This window comes from Eucyclogobius newberryi, unplaced genomic scaffold, assembly GCF_026437365.1.
Source record: "Eucyclogobius newberryi isolate DKJ021-1_F unplaced genomic scaffold, fEucNew1.0.hap1 SCAF_17, whole genome shotgun sequence".
Taxonomy (NCBI): domain Eukaryota; kingdom Metazoa; phylum Chordata; class Actinopteri; order Gobiiformes; family Gobiidae; genus Eucyclogobius; species Eucyclogobius newberryi.
This window is the reverse complement of record NW_027315801.1, coordinates 31,659,158-31,682,129: the sequence shown is the minus strand read 5'-3', so window position 1 is coordinate 31,682,129 and position 22,972 is coordinate 31,659,158. Positions and strand designations below refer to the sequence as shown.

At 41.0% G+C, this 22,972-nt stretch overlaps 2 protein-coding genes across 9 annotated transcripts in view; one reads left to right on the top strand and one right to left on the bottom strand.

Annotated features, from left to right (window-relative positions):
- The window catches only part of rpl10a (ribosomal protein L10a), a 216,846-nt gene that overhangs the window by 81,144 nt on the left and 112,730 nt on the right, over positions 1–22,972 (bottom strand). The window lies entirely within an intron of this gene.
- atf7a (activating transcription factor 7a) lies at positions 255–22,649 on the top strand. 6 transcript variants are annotated; one of them, XM_072450030.1, is made up of 12 exons: positions 255–326; positions 9,559–9,630; positions 15,195–15,291; positions 15,467–15,579; positions 15,911–16,072; positions 17,903–18,051; positions 18,501–18,594; positions 18,673–18,792; positions 19,161–19,310; positions 19,414–19,602; positions 19,836–19,941; positions 20,050–22,649. In XM_072450030.1, exons 2-12 carry the CDS (start codon positions 9,583–9,585, stop codon positions 20,271–20,273), a joined length of 1,452 nt encoding a protein of 483 aa, XP_072306131.1. In that variant the 5' UTR covers positions 255–326; positions 9,559–9,582; the 3' UTR covers positions 20,274–22,649. The 6 variants fall into 6 exon arrangements, with proteins under 6 accessions (XP_072306131.1, XP_072306130.1, XP_072306133.1 ...); XM_072450029.1 differs by having other exon boundaries at positions 20,047–22,649; XM_072450032.1 differs by lacking the exon at positions 19,161–19,310 and having other exon boundaries at positions 20,047–22,649.

Here is a 22,972-nt window from a genome sequence, read left to right as displayed (position 1 = left end):
AAGGATGAGGCTCCTCCAGGCCAAGTACGTGCCAGACTTGCAGTGTAGGCCAAATAAAATCACCAACAAAAGTTACTGGGGCTTTAAATAAACTTGTTTGGCTACTCTACCTACACACGAAGGCCACAAAACAACGCAGTTTGGTTTCCCTACAGTAAACGTAAACCTCATTGACTGTAAAAATCATAAATAAACATTGACAAACGTGAAACATCTGCAAAGTCTCGCGTAAACTCTCGCGATGTTTGGAGCTTGAAGAGGGGAGTGTCAAATTCCAGGAGAGAGAGGGAGCGAGAGCAGAGGGGAGCTGAGCGAGGGGCGCCAGGGTGAGTTTGTAAACACTTTATAACCTTTTAAATCCACCACACGTTTCAACGTTACGCAAATAGGACACGTTGCATTGCCGCGAACCCCCGTTTTGAGTTTTCCTCGCGTTGAATCAAGCGCGTCTTCATCATTGTCAAAACTCCTCTTCGCTTCGCTCTGGACTCCGCTAAAACCCAAATGCATGTAAGCGGACGTGTGCTGGGTTTGTCAGTCGGACGCGCAAAACGCCGCCAGCAGCCGCACTTTTGCGCTTGTACGTGCTTCGATCGTTGGTCCCTTTTCATTGTCACGCGCGGAAAACGTGTTATAATGTCGTTGTTACACTTAGTTTCTGCGTCTGGCCTGTTGTTAGCCACCGCAGCTCACCAGCAGTTGCAGTTTTTTCGCGGATACAAAAAGTAGATTCGGAGGTTCCAGCCAATCAGAGAGCGCGTTCGGATGGTACTGACAGGGTCTGAGGCGGGCGCCCGCGTTGATTGACGTCTCAATAGCCAATAGCTGAAAAGGAAAGGCGGTCCTGTTACGGGAAAAGGCGGGGCCACGCTGGTGCTGCCTGAAGGTAATGGTGGTGGCAGAAAGAAGAAACTTTTAAACCCCGTTGTCTTAAAAGTGGGAACTAACGTCAACCGGGTTTTGGGGGATTTCCTGTGACAACTTTACACTCATAAAATGTGCGATAGCCTTAGTTGTGCATTAGCAGAGACTTCGTGAACAAATGGTTAATAAGAGCATTAGTTAAGTAGTTACTAAGCATGAATCAATCTTAACAATCTTCTTGAATTAGGTGTTTGCTGATGCTATTTTAAGGCTAATGAAAGTGTAGTTATTTTAAAGTGTTAACCCTTGTTTCTATTTCAACCTATATTTTGATGTCTCTGTAATTTATCGCCAATAATGAGTTTAATAGATAGATCACCTGACACTGAAGTGAACTGGCTAAACTATTGGTTGAATTTAATTTGAGCTTTTTTATTATTATTTGTCAAGTCTTTTATTCTAATATGTCTTTATTTATCCTTTAATCCAGTGGTTCCCAACCTTTATATTGAGTGCGCCGAAGTGTTTAAGCGTCTGACTGGTGTAGAGTCGTCATATGCCTGTGTTTTTTGTAGTAATTATAATTCTGTTCAATATATAACAGTATAACTATTATATTTTCTTTTTTTATTGCTATTATGCACAAATGATTGTACTAAAGCAGTCTTAATAATGTAAAATTAACTACAAAAACATTTTATATTCAAATAATAATCAATTCAATCTTTCTTTCTAAGGGGAACCCCTGGCAAATTCTTGCATACCCCCCAGGTTGGGGTCCCCTATCTCCTGGTTGGGAAACAGTGTTTTGACCTAGCAAATAGCATGCTTGTTTTTTGCAGTCAAAACATTCAGAAAAACATGCACAGACTGCTGTGGTTTTTCCCTTACATAAAGTGATACACATTTGTCATGGTGTGACGCTCAAAACGCAGGATTCGCGCTGCAAAAACGCTCAAAATGCACCACAAAAATGCTGGATGTATAGACTTTGAATGTAAACTAGACGCTTTGATGCAGCGGCGTGAACGCCCCTTAAGACTGGTACATAAATCAGGACAGGCATCATTAAAATGTGTGTTGTTGTGATATTGTGGTATCAAAATCAGCAGTGAGTATTAGGATTTAAAGTTTTATTTGTAACATTGAAGCATATACGGCCTGATCAGCTCCCGACAAGGACCACAGTCAAGCTTGTTTCCGTTTGTTGGCTCCAGAAGTTGCTGTGGCGATCGTCTGGGTTTGCTGCAAGACTCAAAGCAACTCCAAGTCCCCTCAAGTAATAATGATATCCATATTGCAACGTGAGCCCCCGGACGCCCCAGGAACTGCATCCCTGTGCATGTCAACACCTTCATTAGGAATGTAGGTCATGTTATTGGCAGAGTATGCCTCATTCCCTCACATGAAGAAGAGTAACGCAAGAGGAAACGGCGTTCTCATGTGTGCGGCCAAACGCAACTTTGAGATTTAATTTTTCGACAAAACCTGAAAATGCTGATCATGTTACACTACACCTGCTGGAAAGAGAGATAGCGTTTCGACCCAGAAGTGTCTGCCTTTCTTCTCAAATCTGCGCCCCTTGGCTAATGTCACCCCTCGAAAGTCCGCTATTGTCATTGTTTTGTGTAATTAGTTTTCCCTCGACAAAGCCAGAAAGAGAGAGACAATGCTCCACACCAAAGGCTGTGTATTATTTACACGCTTGAAAACATCCAGCAACTTTGGCTTTGTAGATACAGAACAAAACGCCCCTCCCTTTTTAAAGGTCTAAACCACATATAAAAAAAGGGCTGCGTCTTAATTTTGGAAATCGTCCCTGGTGTATTGTCCCGTATTGTTTGTGATAGAGTAGAGTAGCTTTAGCTCTGAGGCCTTGTTAGTTATGCAGACTCTGAGATAGGATTTCATTTGTTCCATTTACCAAATCTCAGGTTTACTTTGCCTTCATAAATACATATTGGCAGCTGCACACGCCCAGCTACAGCCCTCTTCTTTGTCCACTTGTTGCTAATATTTCATCTGCGATCCAGCAAATACTATCAATACTTTACAGGACAGTAAAGTTGTTTATGGCACAAATCATCTTTTTATTTTTTCATTCCAAAGTAACAGTTGAAGCCAGAGACAAGAACATCAATCCAAGAGATGTAATTCTGTTTGAATGTGGCAGCTGGCATAACTCTGTTGTTTGCAAAAAAAACTGTCCAAGGATCCAAATTTACCAACTTTAAAATGAATTGTCTTTTATTGGCTAGCTCAGTGTCTTGCACAGCTAATGCTAACTTTTATTAAAACCTAAAATGTAATATAAACTACCAATACAAATGTCAATTAAAGGTTACCTGGTTATTGTTATTTATAAATTACTTAAGTTTATTATTTATGTTAAATATTTATTATGCATGAAAATTAGCACAAGCTATTTAGCTACTTATTCACAAACACCTCCCTTTATAAACACAGACGTGTCCTCCGGTGAAGTAGTTACCTCTTTTGTAAAGTCAGTGACGTTCACCAAAAAAGGCAGTCTACTGTGTGATCTTTAAGTGTTTATTCATCTTTAGCACAGTAGTGAAAATAACGTTAGTGATGCTAACAGTGAGCTAGCCAGGCTCTGTTGTGCTCCAAGCCAATTGACTTTAGACTTGTTTTATTTATCCTCAAGTACCTGCGTCACTATATTTAGCTGGGTTTCACAGTTTTATGGTAAATTTCCTTGACAGTATCTGAGAACAGACTGCTTGACTGTGCTCTCACTCTCTGTCTCTGTTGTCTTTCTGATCGTGGGGTCTCCCCTTCCCTTTGGCAACTCAAGCCTCAGATTCCACCGTCATGGCCCCCGCGAGGGCTATTAATACAGTTTGTTTAGTCAGTTTCCTAGCAGGCGGCCTCAAACACTGGAGGGCTGTGGCCGATTATAGCCAGGACCCGTTACCCCTACACCTGCTGAGTCTGGAGAAACCCAAGTTTCACTGAGAGGACAGAGTGCCTCCATGTCACCCCGGAGCAAAGCAGGCTGAAAAAGGTGGCCCTCCTCATATTCATGTTTGTATTCTATGCTTCCAGAGACAAAGAACAAGCAGATTGATTTATTGTGTCTAGTACAGGCGTGTGGCATTCAAGTTTTTAACTGGAGGTTATCAATGTCAGTGAGACAGAGCCTTGGTATCACTATTAAAATGACAGACTCAAAGCTTCCTTGAACAACTGAAAAAGAGGTGATAATAGTATCTGTATTACTGGTGCCTCAGACTCTGACCACAAATCCCCCTCTTCTTCACTGGCATGTCCCACAGCACACAGCTGTAATCAGATTTAACATATTAGTTGGTATTTTCCATCTCAAATTAGCAGCACAGCCCTCAAAAGGCCAGCGTGCCAGTGGCTCCAGCCCTGCATGTCTGCTCAGATGTAAACTCTGGGTTCTCCTCTTGGCTCCAGATGTGCACATTTCCCCCTCCACACCTCGGGTATAACGAGTGTCCCGTTTGCCCACTGCTCTTTGCACAAACAGACCGATCCGCTTCCTTGCTTGAGCAGGGAAGTCTGCAAGAAATCACCAGTTCTGCCTCATTTGGGCACAAAAGAAAGGACACTATATGGCCACACGTTTAATACTTTACTGCGTATCAAATATCACAGCTATTATATTGTTTTTATAAAATAGTTTGAATTAAAGAGCCTACAAGAAAGGTCAAGTCTGCAAAGACTCTAAACAGTGCACGCATTATGTCTTTTTATGTCTGATTCTCACCTGGTTTGGTCCCGTGCTAGTCCTTGGTTTAGTTCTGATCTAGTACCGGTGTAGTTCTGGGTCAGTTCAATTCTTCATATTGTTTGATGAATTGGTGTTTGTTCTGTGAACGCACATTGCGTTGTCAACTGCAACTTCTCTACTGAAAATCGTATTCTTTTAGAGTACAAATTCCATGAGCTATAGGAAAAAGAAGAACCAAAATCACTGTAATTACTCACAGTGCAGTATCTGAGGAGGGCGAGTACAGGAAACACTGGTACAATTCTGACAGCTCTATTGTAGCAGTGTTTTGTGAGTTCTGCACATTTTCAGAAATGTATTCACAGCGCCGCCACGTATTCACATATAAGTCATTTCTTAGTATTGTCAACAGTGGATTATTAAAGAGGGTGTATTATACACGTTTGTCCGTTATGAAGTCTTAACCGTGTTATAATGATGTTCCCTCTAGGCCTGTCAGACATGATCATTACTATATTAACATACTGTTCAATATATAATGATGAATAACAATGTTTTTCATGGACGTTTTCACTTTGGGGAACTTTGTCTTTGTTCTTCAGTAAGATTTGAGCTGTAGAGAGTGATATTAGTAACTTTATATTAGACTCTTTATTAACTACAAAAGTGTTTAATTGTGCTATTTATTTATTCCAAATTTTGTTTTTGTTTTTAAAGCTTTTTTTTCAGGCGATTTTCCTGCCGTCAGTGGCTTAAGTAGTTTCAATCTCATTGTTTATTGTGATATTTTCTGTAACAATATGTGATGGCTCTACTTCCCTCATCTTTAGCTTACTCAGTTGTATTTCAATTTATTCATGCTTTTTTGAATAATCTAGTATTGTTCTGAAGTTGGGGCTTGTGTACTCAGATATTTTCTGTGCTCACTTACCTCTTATCTCCGCCCACTGCTCTGTAATTACATGTGACCATTACAAAAAGTCTGACTCGGTGGTGACTCGGTGTGCTGCCCGGTGGTCGAGTGGTTAAGGCGGCAGCACATATGCCAGGCTCCACGTGCAGCTGGTTGTGACTTTCCTCCCTTCTCTCATCCCCCAAAATGTTCTGTAGCCATTTCCAAACAAAACAAAAACCAAGTCTGCTGCTTGCTACAGTGAAAGGTCACTGAAGAGGTAGATTCTATCAGTTCTGTTTTTAAGAGGAATGGACCCATCTCTATAACTGAGCCGTTTAGTTCAATATTGTGGTTTGCATTTAACTATTTGTATTTTACCTTTATAGTACCAGGCAAAACATTAAGAACTAATTCTCATTTACAACGTTGACCTGGGATCTACAGCTGTTATGGTTTTTATCCTCTGTGAACCAGGAATTACGCTTTTAGCATGCTAGTTGTTGTTAGCAATACAGCTACGGCAATACTGCTCACTGGCCTCTGAAAGTTATGAAATAAACTATTAAACTAAAATATTCATGATGCTTTGATTGCTTTAGAAAGGCTAGGAATATAATACGCTGAAAACAGCTTTTCACATTTTTTAAACAGTAAAAATGAGTAAAAAAATTTTTTTTTAACGATCTTAAATCTGAACTCTGCTCCAAACAGTGTACTGAGGATTGGCTATGTAACTTGCCAGATGAATTCTCACAATATTTTTTTCACAAACTCTTGAGAATCCATGGTCGGGCTCAAGCTGTTCGGTTTAACCCGGCCTCTGAGTGGCTGACCAATCACAGCACAGCATTGTTTGCAAGTCAAAAGGTCGATCCTAAACAATTGTGGCGACGTACTTTGTGTATTTGGGGATGAGAAAGAAGTTTATATATGTATGTATGTATGTATGTATGTATGTATGTATGTATGTATGTATGTATGTATGTATGTATGTATGTATGTATGTGTGTATATATATATATATATATATATATATATATATATATATATATATATATATATATATATATATATATATATATATATATATATATATATATATATATATATATATATATATATATTATAGTGATTATTGCATAGCTCTATCTAGTTATCACAAATGAGATACGTCAGACAAATTACTCTTCAGACTATTTCCACACTCCACACATTTCCAAGTGCAGAAGTGAAAGCATCACTCCAATGTAAAAAAAAACACTTAAATTACAGATTATTACATCCAGCACCTCAATTTTCAGCATTCATCATATGTTGGCTCTGCGCTCTGGGTTAAAGGAGGGAAAGAGTCTGAGTTCAACTTTGGGAACACTTTCAGACATTTAGCCCCATCCAAAACCATGAATAATTTGTCCCAGTGACTTCTGATGGACTCCATGTGCAGAGAAGCAGGCCAATGCAGTCGCTTTGAAATCTTTCTCAATTAGCAGATCATAAACACGTCAATCCTAATGCTGTAGATCAGTCAACCTGTCTTTGGGACATAATGGAGAGAAATAACAGGCTAGAACAGGGGTGTCCAAATTGGGGCCTGTGGGCCAAACCTGGTCCTCCAGGATGGTCTAATTTTTTACACATTTTTGCCTGCTGAGGAAAAATGTTTAGGGACCCCTGGACTAGAACTTTATAAACAAATATGTAATAATAATTAAGATGTATTAAAGGTGCTGCTGAAAAAATACTGTTCTCACCACATCTGAATGCAAACCAAAATTGTAAATCGGACCGCATGTATTTATTATAACTTTGCCTATGTTTAAATCTTGTCTTTTCTTGTTCTCATGGACCGAATCGCGTGTCTTTTGGTGAGAATTATGTTTCCTCAAAACCCCATTTGTCATTGTGACTAAGGCTGCAACTAAATCTGACCCAGACGAAGCCGTTTGAGGATCCTGGTGGAGCACATTTAAGCACAAAAAATGTTTTCATCAAATACACTAAATTTACACATTTTCTGTTTCATTTTCATGTAACTGCAGCTCAAGTTGATGCTCAATGCGTTTTTTGGAACCGAGCGTATGTATAAACCAGTCAACGATTATTCAATTACCAAATTAGTTGATGATTATTCCAATAATTGATTTGTTCCGCTTATATTGGATTAACTTGTTGCAGGCCTACTTGAGGCATTTTATGACTTTGGGACATTTATAAAGCATTTACCTGTTTATGAAAAGACCCTTTGTCTTTGCAGTTTGGTTCTTTTCCAAATGTAATGTAGAAGTCGTCCTGGACATGACGTCTGTTGTATTGCTGCGCTATCTGACCCTGCTATGTTTTATGGGCCTCATTGTTGAGCACTTCTTGTCACACGCACACTATTGTTGTATGAACCACTTCTGTCAGCTGTATTGTGCAATAATACGGACGTCACAGCAGTCGGAAGCCCAAACATTCACACGTCCTGGCCACCACTCTTTTATTCTAAGGAAGTTGATTATGCAGTAAGCGGTAACACACTGGTGACATATCTTTTAGATATTGTCCTGTGAAGCTTTGAGTTACATAAAAGGCAGTGAAACCAAACAGCAGCATGTAAACACTTGCCTGTTTGCTCTTTGCAGCTTTAAATAGCTAAATAGTGAGAGTTCAGTCGGTTTGGGCCAAGAAATACCTGCAGACTGTGACATTTGTGGCTCTGACGCAGCGATACACGGACCATGTTTCGACCTGGACTTCTTCTCTCTCTTCAGTAAGTTATACCACATAGAATTATACATGGATCCAGAAAACACAGTCACATTTCTTTAATACAGCTGTTCATTAAAAGAGACATACCACACAACATGTTTTGATTGTGTGCTTTTGATATTAAGGCTGGGCCATATTAATTATCATTCAATCTATTCAATGTAAGTATGTTTAATATCTGGTTGTTTTTGTCACGTTAACTTTATTTAGTTAATGAGAAAGTACTATTTTGTAAAGCTAAACATGAGGAATACTAACATGTTAGACAATGGAAATAAAAGATTTCACTGTTGTTTGGACATGGTCTCAGTTAGAGCTACAACTAAAAATGATTTTACTAATCACATTTAAGATGTGAAATGCCTGTAAATATCAGATTTTTACAAAATTTGACCCAGATGAAGCTGAGATCTGTTCTGAGTATATTTTACAGACTAAATTTGATCAAAAACATGTTTGCTGTGTCTTTTTTGAAGTAATCCCTGCGTTTTACGAGTCATAAAACCTCTTTTCTCAGCGCATCACGGCATGTTTTGAAGTCTGTGTATAATCGATTATTACTGCATTAGTTAATCTATTATTATCGATTAGTTGCGATTAATTGATTAACTTGTTAAAGCCCTAGTCTTAATCGTGAATAAATAATGACTGAATCGCGTCGTCTTTCCCCCCACCATAATCTTAAAAAGATATTGTGACATCCCTAAAAGCAGTTGAAGCTGCAGCTGGGCTTTGCTTGTTTTGAAGTTGCTCTTTCGTCAAATTGACTCTAATGTTAGTCGTAGTTCACTTCGTCAGAGTTGAGCTCGGTTTTATGTGTCTGACTCTGCAACAGCTGTTAATATCTGAACTCAGAAAGTGTACAACAATTGCCAGAGGCTGCTGCTGCTGAATCAGAGCCGGCTCAGGACTGCGCGTGTGTGTCTGTGTGTGCGAGGGGTGAGGCGGGGGTAGACAAGGCTTGGGAGGTGCGCGAAAGGTGAGCAGAGGGAGTGGTTTGGCAGGGGGAGGGGACCACAGACTGGCACAGAGGAGGTGAGTCTTCAGGCAGAGTGCTTTGCGATAGCGGAGGCTGTGGTCCTGCCGCTCATTGGCCGACCGGAGCCCCCTGTGTGAAGGAAGTGTCACCAGGGAAACTTGGTCTGGCTGCCTCTGCCTGTTTTCCTCCTCGGCTGGGTTATTTTTAAATACCATTCAGCTCCGTGCGCAGGCTCGGCACCAGCAGCTCGCAGCATCACCTTCTGGATTTTGGATTTGCCACTCGAGTTCATTCACAGAATTAAGGAACGAATCAGCAGCCATGTTCTCCTCCTCTGCTCTCTCACAGATTCACTGCAGGCTCTTTGCAAAGATGGGGGACGACCGACCTTTTGTGTGCACCGCTCCGGGCTGTGGACAGGTAAGTCTCCTCCTTTCATCTCGGCCATTGTTGCGGGTGTAGAGTTTGTGGCCTGGAAGTGCGAGGCTGTTCACGGGATACACTTGAAATGGACACTCAACAATAGAGAAGGCGTTAGAATACAATATGCTGAACCAGCGTTGCACAAATGATGGGAGTAAATGACTTTGGATTAAGTGACATCAATTTCATGCTCATTCATTTGACAGAGCACACGAACAAGGTTATTTTGTAGTTTTGTAGTCCAAACACAAATGTGGCACTGTATTCTTTTTGCAAAATACATAATTTGTAGGTATTCAGTTTGACACTAATCCACCAGGTACTGTTTTTATTCTACAGCTTGTTTTTTATGACAAGACGAGTTTGAGTCTCTATAAATGGAAAACACTGTTACGTTTTGACGTTATTGACCAAAAGGCATATCTCCATATCCTTTTGTATTATCCCGCTAACAATGTTATGTATAGTATAATCAGAAATGAGTTTGAATTGAACGTGTCTGTAAACATCTTCAAGTTTCAACCATCGCACAAATAGTGAATGTACTGAAAAATGAACTAGAAAAGTGCAATAATATCCATCCTTTACATAAAGGATTATCTTATCTTATCTTATCTTATGTCCATGTATTGATGCATTGTTCACCTTTAGAACAAACCAACACAGCTCGAACACACTTCCATTGTGTTTGATTGTGTCGTTTGAGTTGAACAGGCTTCTCACTGGTGTGTGTTATGTCTGCCTCTTTATGCAACAGTTGCGCTCACACACAGAGCGGCTCCGGGGACCGTCTCCTCGCTCGAGCCGTGAATCACAGCTCCATGTGACTAATCTGAGCCAGTTATTGTTTGAACCTGCGCCTGTGACTCAGCCCACAGCTGTAGTGAGCATGCCAAAAACATGCACCCGTGTCTGCACAAGCTCCAATTATTCGACATTATGATTACATCAGAAGTGATAAAAAGTCTCTGTTATGCTTTAGTGTCATGAGACGAATGATGACCTCCTGGGGTTTGAACAAGAAACAAGTTTGTGATTCATGAACTTTCTTCTGATCACAGTCCAACTCCACTCACACCTCAGTCTCTCATTTGGAAGGCTTCAGTTTGTTTTTTCTACATATTACTTAATACCAAACCGCTTACTTTTCCCCTGTGTCATTACATCAATCAAGTGTTTTAAATGGAATTCAAGCTTGGATTCCTCAACATCTTAGAAAATATTTTGATAATTGTTATTTTTTGATGCAAGGGATGTCAAGACTATTTGGTTAATTAATAACAAAACAAATAATTGTGAGAGTCTTAGAAAAAAACATAATTAATATCAGTGACAGGTATAATATGTAATTTTTTCTAACTAACTGTGAAATGTGTATTCAGTCTATTACATAAATTGCTTTGTGATTTATTTATTTTTTCATCCTGGTGTAAAATGTGCATTCCAAAGGTATCCAGAATAGGTTTAGGAATGAGAATAGGTTTATTGCCATTGTCAATGAACAAAATTCAAAAACATAGGAACTTGTCTTAGTGATCGATGCAACACAAAACAATAAAACAATAAAACAATGAACAATGAATAAGTCCTAACAATAAGATATCCATCATTCAATAATTACAATTCAGTCTCTGCAAAAGTTAACTTGTTTTTTTTGTCTGGCTGTGTCACAGTAACATTACCTATTCTGAAAGTTTGATTTCATAAAGCTGGTCACAAACGAAAAGAATGAGACTGTGTGAAAAGTGAATTAAGAATGTCACTGTTGCCCGGTCTGATGTCAATAATCACGAATAACTGTAAAAACACAAAGTCTGACAGTTCTCTTATCATTCCGGGGGTTGTTATTGCTGCCAATCCACCAGCCAACTGTGTCAAATATGTGACTGATAGTATGCGTTTCTTCCCTGGAGCATTCTCTACATGTTGTTTGTGACATTTTTGTTGTTGACATTGTGGGAACAGTGCAGGCTTTTGAGGACAAAGTGACAGTTGATCGCAGACATACACTCCGTCAGTGGCGGTGGCCCCGGCGTTGTTTGAGTGTCGAGTGTTGTATAAACATGTCCGGGATCGTCGTGTGGTGAGACTCTGGCAGCTGTGTGAAACCCCCTTAACCCTCCGCCCTGGGCCCCTCCTCTTGCCCTCAGCAACAACACAACTGTCCCGTACAGAGGTATCCAGGATTCACCGTGGGGCAGGGGGCTAATCCGCACTGCCAGTATCCCACGCGCAGAGATTAACCGAAGATAGTTACCAAACTGTAAGGAAGAAAAGACCAGAATGAAAGACTCGCTGTAGGGATGCTGCTGCCCATCGCTGCTATATATAAATATTCAGCTCGACACTTGACTGTTTCCACTGCGCTCTCGCACGACACGACGCACAACAGCAACGCGCCCGACCCAAAATAGTCTGCAGGAATGGTGAATAGGCGACTGCCACGGCCAGCATGTTCCTCCTGCTGCTTTGACTCACTCACCTCTCACTTCTCCTAAGAAACGATGGAGGGTTTTTATTCAGAGAAGCTGTTGATCTTTAGTATTCACAAAGAGAAACTGTAAATGCACTATGTGATCTGTGGCGAGGCAACACTGCTCACTGTAAGAATGCATCTTTTTCCACTGTATTAAATAACACAGTCATACACTGCCACAAATAACACCTGTAATTTAATTAATTTGAGATGGATTAATTTGATGTTATATTGTGGAACATTCTGGGTAAAGCAGCAACATCTCGATAGAGACAAGTAGGTGGCTGGCCCTCCTCCTGAAAAGTAACATAGTGCACCTTTAATTTAAAGTGATTTATTCTGATATCTTTTTAAAGTATTTAATGTTGCTAGTGAGCTGAGAAGTGCAACATAAATTATTATTTATTTGTTTTTACTTTTGCTGGGACAGTACACAATTCAATTCATTTCAATTTATTTTTGTAACGCCCAAAATCATAACAGCAGTTGCCTCGAGGGGCGATAGTGAAAAACAGATTAAACAGTGTTCATAGGGACTTGTTAATGTCCCAGCATCTCCTGTCCTTAGACAAATGTCCCAAGCTCCCTCGTCCTTAGACCCTCCTTCTTGGCCAGGAAAAACTACCAATCAGCCAGGAAAAACTACTAAGGTAACATTTAGACAATGTTTTTAAAACATTGTCCAGATGAAAACGTATGAAACTTTTTCTATGATGGATCACTCCTGTCATAGAGCCTGAGGAATGATCCTTCGGGTATCTTTCGGGCCAGCAACACCCGAACCAGGTTGTGGACACCGGAAGTAAGGGATGCCGTCAGGCTGAAGAAGGAGGCCATCAAGCCTCTTATGCTTGTAGGACTTCTGAGGCAGCTGACAGGTATCGGCGGACCACAGCTTGAAATTCTGGCAAAACGTCCGGCGCCTCAGAAAGGGGAAGCAGTGCCTCACCAACACCGTTTATGGTGCGATTGCAGACCTGCTGACTTCGGCTGGGGATGTCGTCGGACGGTGGAAGGAATACTTTGAGGACCTCCTTAATCCCACTGTCACATCTTCCGAAGAGGAAGCAGAGACTGAGGACTCGGAGGCTGACTTGTCCATCACCCAAACTGAAGTCACTGAGGTTGTTGGCAAACTCCTCAGTGGCAGGGCTCCAAGGGTGGATGAGATCCGCCTGGAGTACCTTAAGTCTCTGGATGTTGTAGGACTGTCTTGGCTGACACGTCTCTGCAACATTGTGAGGAGGTCTGGGACGAACAGACCAGGATAGTGGTCTCTCTGTTCAAGAAGGGGGACTCGAGGGTGTGTTCTAACTACAGAGGGATCACACTTGTCAGCCTCCCCGCTAAGGTCTATTCCAAGGTACTGAAGAGAAGAATCCGACCTATAGTCGAACCTCTGATTCAGGAGGAGCAAAGTCGTCCCGGTCGTGGAACACTGGACCAGCTCTATACTCTCCATTGGGTGCTCAAGGGTTCATGGAAGTTTGCCCAACCAGTCCACATGTGCTTTGTGGATCTGGAGAAGGCTTTTGAGCGCGTCCTTCGAGGTGTCCTTTGGGGGGTGCTCCGGGAGTTCGGGGTCCGGGGCCCTTTGCTCAGGGCTGTCCGGTTCCTGTACGACCGGAGCAGGAGCTGTGTTTTCATTAAGGCAGTAAGTCAGACCTGTTCCCAGTGCATGTTGGACTCTGCCAGGGCTGCCCTTTGTCACCGGTTCTGTTCATAGTTTTTATGGACAGAATTTCTATGGCGCAGTCAGGGGTCGGAAGGTGTCCGGTTTGGGGACCACAGAATCTCATCCCTGCTGTTTGCAGACGATGTTGTCCTGTTGGCTCCATCAAACCCGTGCAGCGTCTGCAGTGATGTGGACGCTGCATCGGATTGTTGTGGTGAAGAAAGTGAGTTGAAAGATAAAGCTCTCGATTTACTGGCCATTCTACGTTTCTACCCTCACTTATGGTCATGAGCTTTGGGTAATGACCGAAAGGACAAGCGGTTGAAATGATTTTCCTCCGCAGGGTGGCTGGGCGCTCCCTTAGAGATAGGGTGAGGAGCTCAGAGTAGAGCCGCTGCTCCCTCAGCTCTCTCGGCTGGTCTGGGAACACCTCAGGATACTTCGGAGGAGTTGGAGGAAGTGTCTGAGAAGGGGGAAGTCTGGTACTCCCTGCTTAGACTTCTGCCCCCGTGACGTGGCCCCGGATAAGGGGAAGAAAACGGATGATGGATGGATCACTCCTGGACAAATGAGGAATTACAGCTGCATTTACTTACTTTTAGGCAAAGCCACTGTTTTCAGTACATATTTAACATTCAGAGATTTTGCATTTGTCAAATAGAATGAATGGGGCTACGGTGCCTTCGAAGTCAAATGTGAGATGTCAGACCAACAAAACAGAAGAACACTTTTGAGCATAAAACAAGTTTACCGATTGAAAAACGTTTTCAAGATTAAATTGAGCCAAATTAGCCAATGCTCCAAAAATGTAACAACAATTATTTATAAAAGTGTCACTTGTGCCTCCATAATCTCATCAGATTCCTCATGGACAAGCCGTCTGCCAGTCGTAAAAGTGTTATTTCATAATTAGCGTTTTAATATCAGATTTGTACCCAAAAGTAGGTTTCTGTATCCTGCTACAGTTCTGATTAGTGAAAAATTATCCATCTTGAACAACGCTGTTTTGGTAATAATCCCTTTTTAAAGTTGTTTTCATATATTTTTATTACTGCATAGTCGTCAAACTGTCTCCAATCATTTTTTACGTCTTGTTTTTGTTACTACATGTGCGGTGGTGTCAGTCCTTCCTTCATAGTAATTGTGATCTATGTGTGTAGTAATCTGAGGTGATGCCCTGAGGCTGTGATGTGCCTATACAAAGCCTTTAAGACAGGAGCAACAGTACACCTCAGCTCTTTGTGGTCCCTCACATAATGAACAGGAAAGACTAATGTGCATATCATGGAGATTATCCCACTCTGATCATTGGATTGAATAGAATAGGATATTTGGATTAAGACGCTGTGCTTTTCAGGTCAAGCAGCCTTTCCACACTAATATTATTTCGATGTTTTTATATTGTTTCAGAGATTCACAAATGAGGACCACTTGGCCGTGCACAAACACAAACATGAGATGACCCTGAAGTTTGGCCCGGCCCGGACCGACTCTGTCATCATTGCAGGTTAGTTTTACAGTTGCATATCTTTACAGACACGATGTCACTGTCGCTCTCACCACTAGCCCCATAAAATCAGAAGACGCATTCACCAGTTTCTATATTCAATCAACAGTGTGATCAAAGTGTGAAAACATTATTTTGAAAAGTTGTCATCTCACTCTTCTTTTCCATTTGCCAGACCAGACGCCTACTCCCACTCGCTTCCTAAAGAACTGTGAGGAGGTCGGGCTGTTCAATGAGCTGGCCTCTTCCTTTAATCACGACGACGACGACAAAAAAGCCAAAAGCTCTGTACGTTTGTTTTGTTTTTGCACAAAAATCATTCATTTAACTTTGTATGAATGTGTATTTTGAGAGGGGACCTTTTAATACACCAACCTCATTACTTCATTATGTATATTCATTTGCATAAACACTGTAAATGTGCTAATGACTCAGCAGAGGAGGAGCAAGGCCATATTTGCTAAAAGAACTGAGCATAAATGCTAGTTTATATCAGAAGTTTTTGGTTGTGAGAAAACAATCTAAACGGATGTTCTAGTACCCACTTCCCTTTTCGACTTGACAAGGCATCATATGGTGGATATTTTTACCAATGAACTAATCTATTTCTCCTTTATAGCAGCCACCTTCAAACTCTGGTGCGGTGGACATGACTTTGCAAACACCGTCAGATGTCAAGGTGAAGAGGGAGAGTCCTGTGGAGGTGGACTCTTCACCGCCCTGCAGCCCTGAGTCCATCTCCCCAAAACCAAACCAAAGAGAGTCATATGCTAAACCTAAGGTATGATTATTACATGTCATTAAATAACAAAGAAATTAATTAATTGCACTTGAAAATCTTAAAGGAGACATTTGACAAATGTACTTGTTTTTTCATCATAGCTTATTCAGGGTTGTGTTTTTATTAGGATTTAACAATGCATCGTGTCTCCATACACATTGTCTCAATCTGTCTCGATGCAAAATTGAGAGATGTGTGATGAAAAACAGCATTAAAACAGCACCGCAGCCCCGTCCTGACAGTATATTGGCACCACAACTCCGCGCCGCATATCTACACTAATGTCCCACAGACAAATGCAAATCTCCTGAGTCTACAAACATGCATAATGGGAAAAGTCCTCCAGCTTCGGTAGTCCTGACCAAGCCTAACACAAGATCTGGAGATGAGTCCCCAGGTCCTGCGCTGCAGAAGTTGCCCCGGGGGCATTGAAGGGTGGATCAAATGGAGAGAATAAATTGCCCTACGGGGACAATACAGTGTACCTTAACCTAAACCATAACCCCCTCTCATACATGCTTATGTGCACGCAACCTGCTCGTCACCACTTTGACGACACATGGAGTCAGAAACTATTTTCTGCACTTCCTCCTCTGTGTTTGAGAGAGAGGAGAGCACTGAGCGAGAGGAGAAACACCAGAGGGAAGGAGAACTGCACTGGTACAGAGCGTGTGCACTGACAAAGTAGAAGTAGTGTTTCCAACAATTAGGCTACAGCTGTTAGGTTTGTGCACTTTTTCCCCTATTTCTTTTTCATATTTTTCCATTATTTTTCTTAGATTAATTCATTATATTTATTCCTGTTTTCTTGTCTGTAGTTTTTTGGTAATCGTATCTTTATGTAGATATTGCCCGGCTACGCACTTGCCCTTCCACCTCATGCGTCAGGCCGCGCACGTTCAACGCGTGCCCAGCGGCACGCTGCTCCCTGCACGCTTGCATGGTTTTTGTAGCCTTTTGTTAGCGTTAGCTCTTTTGTTTGGCCTGGTGGGACTGGTGGTCCTATTTTTGTTTTCCTTTGGGGTTCATCTTTCTGTTGCTACTTATCGTCTAATGACACATTAGACTACACTTTGGGAATATGATTATTTTTAAGATCTCTGTTGTTTGGTGAAGTTTATTATATTACTTCCTGGTTGGAAATGGTCAGCAAATATGACATAGGTTGAGGTAATTCCACAACTGTTACTTAGCAACCATACCGTAACCACGGGCCAAAATCCGTTTAAATCATAAATCATAATAGTTATGTTTTGACAAATAATTACCCCTGACAACACGTTTATTTTATTAAATGGCTGTTTAAACTGTTATAAAAAGGTGTATGTTGCATGCAGATTTTCTCTGCATTTTTGATGGGATGGCACTTTTAGATGACATAGGTGGAGGTCTTTTATTTGTCAAATCTTCTTCACAAACTACAACTTGACTGATGAAAAACTATGATAATTATTTACCAGAGGAACAATCTCACCAAACAACATAATTACAAAAACACGTGAACCTGTCTTATAGACTTGTAAGTATTAAAGATTATTTATAATAAAAAATAATAAAAGACAAAATGTATTATTTTGCTCCTTTTTGTCACCATATTGTGCATACTGACATGAAAATGTGAATAATTTTATGAATCGTAAAAGAATTGTAATGAATCGAATTGTGAGATTCCTGAATCATAAGCGTTTCTGTTATTAAGCCGTTATAGATCATTATTGCGGTTAATACAATCATGAAGATGTAAAATAATGATAGCTGAGCACTAAATCCCAGAAAAAGCACAATATGTAATTATTTATAGATTTAACTTGAGTCCTGTTTTTTCCCCAGGACACACCTCCCAGGAGTTCAGCTCCCACCCCGACAATAGTGCGTCCTGGATCACTGCCCCTCCACCTGGGCTTTGACGCCCTTCACCCCACCATGCCCTCACCCACCTCTGTCATCACACAGACACCGCCCTCAAATCGAACTCTAGGGTAAGTGAAATTAGTGCATGAATATTATATTTTGTCTATTTATCTAATTGTAAGTTAAATAGATATTATGTGTATTTGTTCTGGACACTGCATAAAACAAACATACTTAAGACTTATGCACAGAAACATACTGTAATGTGAGTTTATTTCTATCCATTTGCCTTGCATTTGCACAAAACGCAATTTGTTTCATGTAATAAAGTAAAATCAGTTCTGCCACAGTACAGCATATTGTAAGACCATCTTTTTGGATGAGAATTAGTCCATTGCAGCATGCTCTGTCATCCAATATTTGAAAAGGTTAATTTGTTTTATTCTGTTATTTACTTATGTAATTTATTTAATTCAAAACAGTATCAACTTTGGCAAGCTATTTTGCAAGATGTATACGAAGGCTTTCTGAAAAAGTTGAATCTATGTTTATTTTGTTTATTTTGTGTTTTCTTTAGATCTCCCACCAGCCATTATCCCATGATGATGCTGCCCACTGGGCAAGCAGTGCCAGTGCTGCCTGGACCTGTGCCTATCCCCTCAGTTATTAATGTAAGATACAGAACCGATCACCCCAGATCATGCTCAAAGAGTAATTATAACTCATTTTTGTGTTAATCTGTCTCACAGCTCGCACGACCCATGTGCATGATACCCAACATTCCTGGGATCCCTGGACCGCCTCTAGGGGGCAGCAGCTCCGGCTCTAACTCGCCCTCTGGCTACAGCATCCACTCAGAGGCCAAGATGGTCAGCACCCGATTAGTCCCCTATATTTATCCCTTTATCTGCTCCTTTTATCTCCCATGTTGGCCCTCCAGTCTCCTGCACTTTTCTCTTCTCTGGACCTTTTATTGCAGTAACTTGCTGTTTATGTAACCCTTTTACTCTGCAATTCCACATTCACACTGGATCTCTGATACAGTGCTTTTAGCAGCTCTAAAGGACTGCTTTAGTTTTTCAGATAAAACCGGAATGCTCTTTGTGTTGTGTCAACAGTCACTTCATTCGTTACTGCTGTGTGCAGTGATTACATAAAAATCTGACCTTGTTCAAAAGAGTTTGGTTACATTCATGTTAGCTACTGTCTGGTTATTACCGATGTTTCTGTTTTTTAGCGGCTAAAAGCAGCACTGTCCCAGCAGAGTCCTTCTGGGCACAGTATGGGGATCATGTCCTTGGGTGGCAGTCCCATGGTGCCTCAGAGGGCAGAGCACAGCCAGCAGCTGGTCCAGCATCCAGACGCTCCCTCCCCAGCACAACCTCAGGTAGCCCCTCCAGACTGTGACTCAAATGCTTTTATTTTCTTCATTTTCCTCCTCTCCCTACACACACCTGTTTTTCTCAACATTTTGCCCTGTCTGTCCTCAGGTGTCTCCAGCTCAACCCACCGGTGGGCGTCGGCGGAGGACGGTTGACGATGACCCAGACGAAAGAAGGCAGCGTTTCCTGGAGAGAAACCGCGCAGCTGCATCGCGCTGCAGACAAAAACGCAAAGTGTGGGTCTGCTCCCTGGAGAAGAAGGCGGAGGAGCTCAGCTCTATGAACATGTCTCTGTCGGTGAGTGGGCTCCAAGGAGAGTGGGCACAGTGTTTTTGTCTGTGTGCAAGAGGCCACCATCTCTGACGGCTGACTGAAGAAGAGTCTACAAACAGAAAGAAGTCACATCAAAGTCTAATCAAATCTTTTACTTATTATTCAGTTATTCATTCTCAACTCATTTGCTTTTTAGCAAATTGCTACTAAAAGGCTTTCTAAAATGCACGCATATTCTTTGTTTTCTGTCAAAACAGACTGAAGTGTCCCTGTTGCGAAATGAGGTGGCTCATTTAAAGCAGCTGCTGCTGGCCCACAAGGACTGTCCTGTGACCACGCTTCAGAAGAAGACAGCATACTTAGGTGCTGCTTTTATCCGGCTTGCATTATTGTGTTTGGTTTTTCCCAAACCAGACATTCTTTTTTTATTAAAAAAAAAATAACATTTTGTATTCTTCTTGTTTATAGCAGTTGAGGAGAGCTTTAAGGACAGTTCAGAGCTCACAGGATCTCCTGCCCCTGTGATCCAGCACAGCTCACTGGTACCCAGCCCATCAGCCCACAACGGCCTGAGCTCCAGAGCCGCGGCGGAGGCCATGGCCATGTCAGTGCTGGCAGGAATGGGTCAGCAGCAGCGCGAGAGTGTAGCATCTCACATCATCATGGCTGCACAGTCCCAGTCTGCTGCCAGATGATGAGCACTGCCCTATGGCCCTGTCTGGGCTGGTCCCTCATGGAAACACAGAGCAGTGGACTGCTAAGCGACTTCTTCCTGCGCCACCTAGCTGACTCTGTCCCATGGGGGGGCATCCTGCTGTGGGCCGCTCAGTAGCAGCCTTCTGGTAACGGACTGACACTTAGAGAGCGCCTGTTCACTCTACTACTACAGGGGCTGGACTCCAACCTTCACCTGATTCCCTTCGTTTGTCCTCCCCTCTGTCCAAATGACTCTTCACTGGACTGCAGTGTATTCAGTGTACTGCCATACTGTGTAGAGCACAGTGTTGGGGAAAACACGTTAGTTGGTAATGCGTTAAGAGTATCAAGTAAATGAATGCATTTGTTTGTTTTTCCAGGTAATATAGTACTAGTTACTTCTTCAAATCAGTAATGTGTTATTTTAATTAAGACCCAACTAGTCAGGAGTCATCCTGCTCCCGTCTCCAAGGCATGTGACATGAGCCAAAACATATGGAGTTCGTTTATAACAAACTTTGTGCTGACTTTCTTTAGAGAGACCGATATTTGATTAGATCCATGAGAGAGACGCCTCTCGAAGCCTTGCACAGACTACATAAAACAACATCAGTGTGTTCTTTTCCTCAGACACACAAACAAAGCGGCTGCCCACTTCCCCCTCCTCCTGTCTGGCAAATATTATTACCAATAGCTGCAATTGTGGGCCATAAACAATGAATGATAATGCATAGTACTGTAACACTGTAACTTGTTTTGATCAAGTAGCTCAGTAACTTAAGGATTTACTTTTCCAGGGCAGTTACGAGATAACGTAAGGAGTTATTTTTTAAAAGTAATGCTACCAACACTGGTGGAGCAATACGTCAATAACATTTAAGAGCAAATAAGACACCAAGCAATATATAGAGCACTTTTCAATGTGCCTTTTTTCAGCCATAAAATCCACTAATGTCACAGTATTTTGATATGAATGAAAACTGTTACCCCACTTTTACATATTCTTAACCATATGCAACTCATAACATAGCATTTCTGACACCAATATTACTTTTGTTTTGCGTGTAACTTTTCTTAAGTTGGTTATACAATTTGATTAAATATGTGCAGCTATGTTTTAGTTAACAGGCACATCTCTATAAACAGTTTTTTTCTTTAATGTTTGTTTTGTTTATTTGGGGAACACCTTCTTTCTTTGCTTTACAATCAGTTTGGTTAAATTGTGTCCATTACCTGTTTTGCATGTTGCCCAAGACTTAATATACCTTTTCATTTTTACATTTCAATTGGTGTTTAATTTGTGTTGAATCCCACTTGGCTTTTGACCGAACACAAACTAAGCCATATAAATAATACTAAGAGGAAAATGTGACTGGTAAATTAGTGAATCAGAGGTGTGATGCAGGTCCATGCACAAACAAACTCTCTCTTCATCAGGTCTTGATTGCCTTAATTGTCCATTTGTGCCTAAAGTGTCACATTTTATCTTCGCCAGAGCCTTAAAATACAAACACTTCTGTCCTCTGGTGGAGAGACCCAGAAAGCATATTGAGCCAGCTGCTAATAAGTAATACTTTTAGATTCCACCAATGTATCTATGTATTTCACAGTCATATTGTTTTATGAAAACCCTGTTTTACAGTTTTGTTCTTGTCAACTGTTCTCTGATAAATTATAAATGTGATAAACATCTGTCCATAGAAAGGGCATGCCTTGATGCACTAATGAAATGCAATACATTTGCTTTTTCTATTCTTTTATCTTCTTACGTGTCTGACTGCATTGACCTCTGTATCTTGTATGTGAGCTGTATACATGAATGGGAATTTGCTTATTAACTTTATAAACTAACCTTTGATAAAAACAGTGGTGACCCCAATGTTGTATATGGACGCTGGCACTATATTAGGCTTGCTGTCCCATAAGCGACTGTCATATAAAATTAACTTTTGTGACATATTAATCTGTTTTATGTAATTATCTGGCACCTTTTGTCTTGTTCCATTAGATTTTCTCTCATGTGCTACATATCACTTGTGATAAGAATTTTGTTTAATCTAAGAAAGATTTAACATCTAAAAGCAATGTTTCAGATGGTCCCGGTTTAACTTATTTTTAATTGGTCAGTTGTCCTTACATTTTGGCATATTTTAACTAGAATGTTGTGAAAAGAGTAAAAGTGCAGCTCTGTTAGAGTTGCTTGTAGCTTATTAGTGTTTTTTCACACTCCCTTATGGACTGATACATGTTCTTGTACTGTACATATCTGTACTATATGAATATATTTACTTTTGATGCATGTCCAAGTGGATTGATATGATCACTTACAGTGCTGCAGTTTTAAAGATACTACATAATAAAAACATATATTTGTGTTTCTTTCTGTGTTGTGTTTCATGAAGGGTAACTACCACAATTTTTGGAAGAAAAAAAAAAGGACACGTTGAATGAGGAGGTACATATTGATGGACGGACTCAAGACATTTAAACTCATGTTGCATATTTTCAGTTTTATCAATAAAACACAGAGGGAGAGATTGGAACTGCCAACATTTTAAAGCCTGTACACCCAAAACGTCTTGGTTTGTATGATACATATATGATAAATATGATAATGTTTTCTATGTGAATGTAACTGGTGACTTAATAAGTGGGGCTAGGGACAGGGGCCCAAGTGACTGCAGTGATACCACAAGAG